The sequence below is a fragment of the Mauremys mutica genome, unplaced genomic scaffold (genome assembly GCF_020497125.1).
Source record: "Mauremys mutica isolate MM-2020 ecotype Southern unplaced genomic scaffold, ASM2049712v1 000503F_np12_obj, whole genome shotgun sequence".
Classification (NCBI taxonomy): Eukaryota; Metazoa; Chordata; order Testudines; family Geoemydidae; genus Mauremys; species Mauremys mutica.
In genome coordinates, this window is record NW_025422982.1 from 24794 (window position 1) to 33933 (window position 9140).

At 73.0% G+C, this 9140-nt stretch overlaps 1 protein-coding gene across 1 annotated transcript; it reads right to left on the bottom strand.

Annotated features, from left to right (window-relative positions):
• Positions 1-826: 826 nt before the first annotated feature.
• Positions 827-7701, bottom strand: LOC123357300 (HAUS augmin-like complex subunit 7). Its single transcript, XM_045000581.1, has 9 exons — positions 7530-7701; positions 7122-7271; positions 5420-5546; positions 4467-4528; positions 3780-3889; positions 2929-3087; positions 2264-2360; positions 1084-1186; positions 827-993 (listed from the first exon to the last, which is right to left on the bottom strand). Exons 1-9 carry the CDS (start codon positions 7650-7652, stop codon positions 923-925), a joined length of 1002 nt encoding a protein of 333 aa, XP_044856516.1. The 5' UTR covers positions 7653-7701; the 3' UTR covers positions 827-922.
• Positions 7702-9140: the final 1439 nt, after the last annotated feature.

Sequence of the window (9140 nt, forward strand, 5' to 3'; positions counted from 1 at the left end):
GGCCCCAGGCTGGAGCCGCTTCCTTCTAGGGCAGAGATTCTAGCCCCCGCCAGCGCCCTGCTCCCTCCCCGTGCCAGAAATAGAACCCAGGCATCCGGGCTCCCAGCCCCCACTCCCCTCCCCGAGCCGGGAGAGAACCCAGGAGTCCTGGCTCCCAGACCCCCCTTCCTCCCCGAGCCGGGAGAGAACCCAGGAGTCCGGGCTCCCAGCCCCCCCTCCCCTCCCCGAGCCGGGAGAGAACCCAGGAGTCCTGGCTCCCAGACCCCCCTTCCTCCCCGAGCCGGGAGAGAACCCAGGCATCCGGGCTCCCAGCCCCCACTCCCCTCCCCGAGCCGGGAGAGAACCCAGGAGTCCTGGCTCCCAGACCCCCCTTCCTCCCAGAGCCGGGAGAGAACCCAGGAGTCCGGGCTCCCAGACCCCCCCTCCCCTCCCCTCCCCGAGCCGGGGCAGAACCCAGGCGTCCGGCTGCTTACGCAGGCTCCCTACAGCTGAGCGCCCTCTAGTGTCCGAACTGGGGCTGGGACTTGAGCGGGCCCTGCCCATGGGGGGGGGGGGGGGAGGGGAGCCGCTGTGGTCTCTGGCTCCCCCTGCTGGTCAGACACAGACATGCAGGGATCTCGAAGCGGGGGCGGGGCGAGGAGCAGAGCTGCAGGACACCTGGGTTCCCTTCCTGGCCCTGCCTCAGTTTCCCTGGCTGGGAAAGGGGAACGATGATCTGTCAGAGTGAGCTCCTTGGGGGCAGGAACCGCCCAGGGGGGCCCAAACCTCAGTTGGGGGGGGGGGGCAGGCTCCGCACGGGGGGGCGAGCTGGGATCGTTACCAGTAGTTGATAATTAATGACTCTTTTATTATCCCAGGAACAGCGGGACAGCAGCTCCCTTGTGGGATGGGGGCCCTGCAGCCCCCCAGCCCAGTCCTGGGGTCACCCCGGCAGCCCCCCGGCAGCGGCCAGGCGGGCCTGGTAGCGCCGGCGCAGCTCCTCCATCTTCGCGGCTGGAACAGAAACAATTCACGTCAGTTCAGCAGCTGCCCCCCAGCCCCGCCCGGACGCCTGGGTTCTCTGCCTGCTCTGGGGCAACTTACGCAGCGTCGCTGGGGGGCCGGTGCCTTCGTCGCCGTGTCTCCGCTCCGCCGTCTGCACCACCTGCTCCGAGGTGTCGCTCAGCTGGGCCAGCGCCTGCAGCCCCTGGGGGAGGCTCTGGGGGTGAGACCCTGGCCCCATGGACCCTCCCCTTCCACCCACCTGGAGGGGGACCCATAGAGACCACGCCCCTTCTCCTGTAGCTCCGCCCCTCCCCATATTGCTCGGTCAAAGGGCCCCGCCCCTAGGGGCGTGGCTAGCGCCTCCCCAGCCCCCTCAGTACCTGGGTGCAGAGGGTGAGGGCCTGGTGCAGCTGCTGGGCCAGGGGCCCACAGGGGCTGAGCTGTGGGGGGGCCGCGGCCGCAGTGTTCCCGCAGCTCCGTCTCGTACACCTGCCCGAAGGCCCCCATCAGCTGGTGCGAGTCGCAGGCCGCCAGCGCCAGGGTCTGCAAGGCCAGGCCAGGGTCCAGGGGCTCCGCGCCCCCCCGCAGGGAGGAGCCCTGTGGGGAACGGGGGTCAGTCCGGGTGCCCCACAGGGCTCCCTTGGCCAGCAGAGAACCCAGGAGTCCTGGCTCCCAGCCCCGCCTCCCCTCCGGGAGCCGGGGAGAGAACCCAGGAGTCCTGGCTCCCAGCCCCCCTCCCCTCCGGGAGCTGGGGAGAGAACCCAGGAGTCCTGGCTCCCAGCCCCCCACTCCCCTCCTAGAACTGGGGAGAGAACCCAGGAGTCCTGGCTCCCAGCCCCGCTCCCCTCCCAGAGCCAGGGAGAGAACCCAGGAGTCCTGGCTCCCAGCCCCCCTGCTCCAACCACCAGCCCCCCGTCCCCTCCCAGAGCCGGGGAGAGAACCCAGGAGTCCTGGCTCCCAGCCCCGCCTCCCCTCCGGGAGCCGGGGAGAGAACCCAGGAGTCCTGGCTCCCAGCCCCGCTCCCCTCCCGGAGCCGGGGAGAGAACCCAGGAGTCCTGGCTCCCAGCCTCCCTCCCCTCCCGGAGCTGGGGAGAGAACCCAGGAGTCCTGGCTCCCAGCCCCTGCGCTTCAACCCACCAGCCCCCCTCCGCTGACGGAGCCGGGGAGAGAACCCAGGCGTCCTGGTTCTGAGTCCCTACCCAGAGTGCACAGGGATCTCACTCTGTTCCCGGATGTACGGTTCCCCCAGAAGTCTCGGCTCCCCCCCCAGCGAGCCCACCTCTGCGCTCAGCCGCTCCAGTGTGGCGTTCGCCTCCTCCAGGGTCCTGGAGAGCTCAGCCAGCGTCTTCCCACTGGATCTCCCTGACAGCCGGCTCCTTCGGAGAAACGGGGGGTGGTTACAGCACGCAGCAGGGAGCCCGGACGCCTGGGTTCTCTGCCCAGCTCAGGGACGGGAGCGGGGGCTGGTGCGTTAGAGCAGGGGGCGCTGGGAGCCAGGACTCCTGGGTTCTCTCTCTGGCTCTGGGAGGGGAGTGGGGGCTGGGAGCCAGGACTCCTGGGTTCTCTCTCTGGCTCTGGGAGGGGAGTGGGGGCTGGGAGCCAGGACTCCTGGGTTCTCTCTCTGGCTCTGGGAGGGGAGTGGGGGCTGGGAGCCAGGACTCCTGGGTTCTCTCTCTGGCTCTGGGAGGGGAGTGGGGGCTGGGAGCCAGGACTCCTGGGTTCTCTCTCTGGCTCTGGGAGGGGAGTGGGGGCTGGGAGCCAGGACTCCTGGGTTCTCTCTCTGGCTCTGGGAGGGGAGTGGGGGCTGGGAGCCAGGACTCCTGGGTTCTCTCCCCAGCTCTGGGAGAGGAACTGGCAGAGTTAGCAGAGAGGAAATCTCCATGGAGCAGGATGGGGGCAGGGCCCAGCCTTGGCTGGGGAGGGTGGTCGGTGGAGGGGACAAACCTCGTGTGGGGGGCTGGCTCCTCCAGCAGCAGGGGCTTGATGTCGGCGGTGCAGGGGGGCAGGCTGGGGGCCAGCAAGGCCGGCAAGCTGGGGCTGGAGAAGACCTCGCGCAGGAACTCCTCATTCCTCCTCGCCGCCCCCCGGAGCGACTCCTCCCTGCTGCAGGGACAGGCAGGGTCAGCCAGGACTCCTGGGTTCCCTCCCTGGCTCGGGCGGGGGGGCTGGGAGCCAGGACTCCTGGGTTCCCTCCCTGGCTCGGGCTGGGGGGCTGGGAGCCAGGACTCCTGGGTTCCCTCCCTGGCTCGGGCTGGGGGGCTGGGAGCCAGGACTCCTGGGTTCCCTCCCTGGCTCGGGCTGGGGGGCTGGGAGCCAGGACTCCTGGGTTCCCTCCCTGGCTCGGGCGGGGGGGCTGGGAGCCAGGACTCCTGGGTTCCCTCCCTGGCTCGGGCTGGGGGGCTGGGAGCCAGGACTCCTGGGTTCCCTCCCTGGCTCGGGCGGGGGGGCTGGGAGCCAGGACTCCTGGGTTCCCTCCCTGGCTCGGGGCGGGGGGCTGGGAGCCAGGACTCCTGGGTTCCCTCCCTGGCTCGGGCTGGGGGGCTGGGAGCCAGGACTCCTGGGTTCTCTCCCGGCTCTGGGAGGGGAGTGGGAGCTGGTGGGTCAGAGAAGGGGGGGCTGGGAACCCGAACGCCTGGGTTCTCTCCTGGCTGTGGGAGGAGAGGGGGGGCTTGTAGGCTGGAGCACCCCCTAGTGCCCCCCCGCAGCACAGCACCCCCTAGCGCCCAGCACTGCCTGCCAGAGGAGAGCCCCCCGCAGACACCCCCCAGAGCTTGCAGCGCGCAGGCCCCCTGGACCTGGAGGTGGTCGAGTCCCCAGAGTCCGTCCCAGTGATGGCGTCCAGGTACCGGATCACATCCAGCAGCTGCTCCATGAACCGGAGCTGCCGCTCGGCACTGGCCTCTCCCTGCAGAGAGATGGTGGTGAGAGCGCCCCCTGCAGCTCGCTGCTACGCCACCCCCCTCCCCTCCCCTCCCAGAGCCAGGAGAGAACCCAGGCGTCCGGGCTCCCAGCCCCCATCCCCTCCCAGAGCCGGGAGAGAACCCAGGCGTCCGGGCTCCCAGCCCCCCTCTCCTCCCAGAGCCGGGAGAGAACCCAGGCGTCCGGGCTCCCAGGCCCCCTCCCCTCCCAGAGCCGGGAGAGAACCCAGGCGTCCGGGCTCCCAGGCCCCCTCCCCTCTCAGAGCCGGGAGAGAACCCAGGCGTCCGGGCTCCCAGCCCCCCTCCCCTCCCAGAGCCGGGAGAGAACCCAGGCGTCCTGGCTCCCAGCCCCCCTCCCCTCCCAGAGCCGGGAGAGAACCCAGGAGTCCTGGCTCCCAGCCCCCCTCCCCTCCCAGAGCCGGGAGAGAACCCAGGCGTCCGGGCTCCCAGCCTCCCTCCCCTCCCAGAGCCGGGAGAGAACCCAGGCGTCCGGGCTCCCAGCCTCCCTCCCCTCCCAGAGCCGGGAGAGAACCCAGGCGTCCGGGCTATCCTAGACTCCAACACCTTAATGAGATCGAGCTCGTCGGATCGACACAGCAGCAGGTCGGAGCCCAGTTTGGCCATTTCTGTCAGGAGAGAACAGAGCCAGTGAAACCCTCACGCTGGGACGGGCCTGCCCCGCCCCTGGGCTGGGGCCTGGTGGTAAAATCCAGAGCAGGGGGCTGGGAGCCAGGACTCCTCGGTTCTCCCCCCAGCTCTGGGAGGGGAGGGGGGGCTGGTGGGTTAGAGCTGGGGGGCGGGGCTGGGAGCCAGGACTCCTGGGTTCTCCCCCCAGCTCTGGGAGGGGAGTGGGGGCTGGGGGGGTTCGAGGGGGGCTGGGAGCCAGGACTCCTGGGTTCTCCCCCCAGCTCTGGGAGGGGAGTGGGGGCTGGGGGGTTACAGGGGGGCTGGGAGCCAGGACTCCTGGGTTCTCTCCCCAGCTCTGGGAGGGGAGTGGGGGCTGGTTGGTTAGAGCTGGGGGGCGGGGCTGGGAGCCAGGACTCCTGGGTTCTCCCCCCAGCTCTGGGAGGGGAGTGGGGGCTGGGGGGTTACAGGGGGGCTGGGAGCCAGGACTCCTGGGTTCTCTCCCCAGCTCTGGGAGGGGAGGGGGGACGGGGGGGTTAGAGGGGGGCTGGGAGCCAGGACTCCTGGGTTCTCCCCCCAGCTCTGGGAGGGGAGGGGGGGCTGGTGGGTTAGAGCTGGGGGGCGGGGCTGGGAGCCAGGACTCCTGGGTTCTCCCCCCAGCTCTGGGAGGGGAGGGGGGGCTGGGGGGTTACAGGGGGGCTGGGAGCCAGGACTCCTGGGTTCTCCCCCCAGCTCTGGGAGGGGAGGGGGGGCGGGGGGTTAGAGCAGGGGGCGGCGCTGGGAGCCAGGACGCCGGGGTTCTTTCCCGGCTTTGGGAGGGGACGGGGGGCTCTGGGGGCTGGGAGGGGGGTCAGCCCTCATACATGGGCAGCTCTGGGTTGAGCTGGACACACCTTGAGTTTTCTCCTCCGTCTGCGAGTCCGTGAGGGTGGCGAATCGCTCCCGGAGGGGGGGGTCGCTCTGGGGGCCAGGGGGAGAAAGCGTCACCGCAGGAGCCAGGCTGACGTGCCCAGCCCAGCTCTGGGCAATTCACCCCCCGCTTCGCCCTGGGGAGCTAAGGGGGGTCCCGGGGGGCGCTGGGGGGTGCGAGGGAGGTCCCAGGGGGGCACTGGGGGTGTCCCAGGTACTGGGAGGGAGGTCTGGGGGGGCTCTAGGAGAATCCCGGGGGCACTAAGGGGATCCTGGGGGGGCGCTGGGGGGGTCCCAGGTACCGGGAGCTGGGGGGTCTGGGGGCACTAGCGGGAGTCCCGGGGGGCGCTAGGGGAGGCGCTAAGGGGGGTCTCGGGGGGGGCCCGGGGGGCAATAGGGGGGTCCCGGAGGGGCGCTGGGGGGTCTCGGGGGGTCTGGTACCAGGCACTAGGGGGGCACTAGGGGGGGTCCCGGGGGGCACTAAGGGGGGGTCCCGGGTACGGGGCGCTGGGGGAGGCGCTAAGGGGGGTCGTCGGGGGGCACTAGGGGGCGTCCCGGGTACGGGGCGCGGGGGGGGGTCTGGGGGAGGCGCTAAGGGGGGTCTCGGGGGTTCCGGTACCGGGCACTAGGGTGGCACTAGGGGGGTCCCAGGGGGCGCTGGGGGGGCGCTAGGGGGAGTCCCTGGGGGGGCACTAGGGGGGTCCCGGGTACGGGGCGCTGGGGGGGGTCGGGGGGCACTAGGGGGAGTCCCGGGGGGGCACTAGGGGAGGCGCTAAGGGGGGTCTCGGGGGGGGCCCAGGGGGCACTAGGGGGGGTCCCGGGTACGGGGCGCTGGGGGGGTCTGGGGGGGCGCTGGGGAGGAGCTAAGGGGGGTCTCGGGGGGTCCGGTACCGGGCGCAGAGCCAGGCCAGCAGCTCCAGGCGCTGGGGGGGTCGGGGGGGCACTAGGGGGGGTCCCGGGGGGGCGCGGGGCGGGTCGGGGGGGGACTCGGGGGGGTCACGGGTACGGGGCGCTGGGGGGGCGCGGGGGGGGGCGCTAAGGGGGGTCTTGGGGGGGGCCCGGGGGGCACTAGGGGGGGTCCCGGGTACGGGGCGCTGGGGGAGGCGCTGAGGGGGGTCTCGGGGGGGGCCCGGGGGCACTGGGGGGGGTCCCAGGAACGGGGCGCTGGGGGGGTCTGGGGGAGGCGCTGGGGGAGGCGCTAAGGGGGGTCTCGGGGGGGCACTAGGGGGGGTCCCGGGGGGGCGCTGGGGGGGGTGGGGGGGGCACTAGGGGGGGTCCCGGGGGGGCGCTGGGGGGGTCCCGGGGGGGCACTAGGGGGGTCCCGGGTACGGGGCCCGGGGCGCTGGGGGAGGCGCTAAGGGGGGTCTCGGGGGGGGGGCCCGGGGGCGCGGGGGGAGGCGCTGAGGGGGGTCTCGGGGGGGGCCCGGGGGCACTGGGGGGGGTCCCAGGTACGGGGCGCTGGGGGGGTCTGGGGGAGGCGCTGGGGGAGGCGCTAAGGGGGGTCTCGGGGGGGCACTAGGGGGGGTCCCGGGGGGGCGCTGGGGGGGTCGGGGGGGCACTAGGGGGGGTCCCGGGGGGGCGCGGGGGGGTCCCGGGGGGGCACTAGGGGGGTCCCGGGTACGGGGCCCGGGGCGCTGGGGGAGGCGCTAAGGGGGGTCTCGGGGGGGGGCCCGGGGGCGCTGGGGGAGGCGCTGAGGGGGGTCTCGGGGGGGTCCGGTACCGGGCGCAGAGCCAGGCCAGCAGCTCCAGGCGCTGGGCCGAGGGGGCGCAGAGGAGCCCCAGGGCCGCCCCAGGCTCGGCCAGGAAAACTCCGTCCAGCAGGGGGCAGCGCAGCTCCTGGGGGGACACAGGGGGTCAGATGGCTCCCCCCCACCACGGCACAATGGTTCCGCCCGCCTGGCCCCCCCGTGTGATCCTCCCGCCCAGCACCCCCCTACCCCCACTAGGTGCGATGGTCCCGCCCGACAACCCTCCTCGGCACAATGGACTCACCCAGGTGCGATGGTCCCACCCGGCGCCCCCCTCCCCCCGGAGGTTTGATGGTTCCGCCCGGCGCCCCCTTCCCCCTCCGGGTGCGATGGTCCCGCTCGGTACCTTCAGTTGCTCATACACCGAGGCTGCCGCGAGCGCTGCCATCTTTCCTGCAGCCCGCGTAGCGCTGAGCCCCGCTCCAATTGGCCAGCGCAGCTGCCACTCACACTGACCTGCAGCGGTCATTGGCTGATGGCGTCACGAAAGCCACGCCCCTTTCCTATCCCGCTCCACTGTGCAGAGAGGGGCGGGGCCGGGTGACGATTATCGGGGCGGGGTGAAGGGCCGGGGCTGGGTTAAGGTTGGGGGCGGGGCCGGGTTAAGGTTATCATCGCGGGGTAAGGGGGCGGGGCCGGGTTAAGGTTAGCAGGGCCGGGTTAAGGTTATCGGCGCGGGGTAAGGGGGCGGGGCCAGGTTCAGGTTATCGGTGCAGGTTAAGGGGGCGGGGCCGGGTTAAGGTTACCGGTGTGGGGTAAGGGGGCGGGGCCAGGTGAAGGGTAGCAGGGCGGGATGAAGAGGCGGGCCGGGTTAAGGTTATCAGGGCCGGGTTAAGGTTATCGGCGCGGGGTAAGGGGGCGGGGCCGGGTTAAGGTTATCGGCGCAGGTTAAGGGGGCGGGGCCGGGTTAAGGTTATCGGCGCGGGGTAAGGGGGCGGGGCCGGGTGAAGGTTAGGGGTGGTGTTATTAGCAGGGCGCAGAGTCCGCAGCATGGGGGGGGGGCTGTGCCAGGCAGCTCTTGCCGTTAGCCCCTCCCCCCTCTGGCCGGGGGGGCCGGTCCATGGGCTCAGAGGAAGCAGCGTTTCCTCTGCTCACAAAGGCAGGAAGCCGGAGGCGCTGCAGGAGGGGGGCACTGGGGGGGGCCTGTGGCTCTTCCAGGCTGGATGGGAAGTCAGGGGAGATTTGGCCAGGGGAGAGCGCCCCCCGCCGAGGCCCCCAGTGCCCAGCCCTGCCCGCCAGAGGAGAGCTCCCCCTGCCCCCCCGCCGAGCCCCCAGCCGGTGCCCCCCAGCACCCAGCCCTGCCCGCCAGAGGAGAGCTCCCCCTGCCCCCCCGCCGAGCCCCCAGCCGGTGCCCCCCAGCTCCCAGCCCTGCCCGCCAGAGGAGAGCTCCCCCTGCCCCCCCGCTGAGCCCCCAGCCGGTGCCCCCCAGCACCCAGCCCTGCCTGCCAGGAGAGAGTGCCCCCCACCCCGCCAACGAGCACCCCCTGCCAAACACCTGGCCCCGCGCCCCCCGCCGAGTCCTCCGCCCGGTGCCCCCCAGCACCCAGCCCTGACTCCAGAGGAGAGCTCCCCCTGCCCCCCCGCCGAGCCCCCCAGCCGGTGCCCCCCAGCACCCAGCCCTGCCTGCCAGGAGAGAGTGCCCCCCACCCGCCAACGAGCACCCCCTGCCAAACACCTGGCCCAGCGCCCCCCCGCCGAGTCCTCCGCCCGGTGCCCCCCAGCGCCCAGCCCTGCCCGCCAGGGGAGAGCTCCCCCTGCCCCCCCGCCGAGCCCCCCCGCCGGTGCCCCCCAGCACCCAGACCTGCCTGCCAGGAGAGAGTGCCCCCCACCCTGCCGACGAGCACCCCCTGCCAAACACCTGGCCCAGCGCCCCCCGCCGAGTCCTCCGCCCGGTGCCCCCCAGCGCCCTGCCCTGACTCCAGGGGAGAGCTCCCCCTGCCCCCCCGCCGAGCCCCCC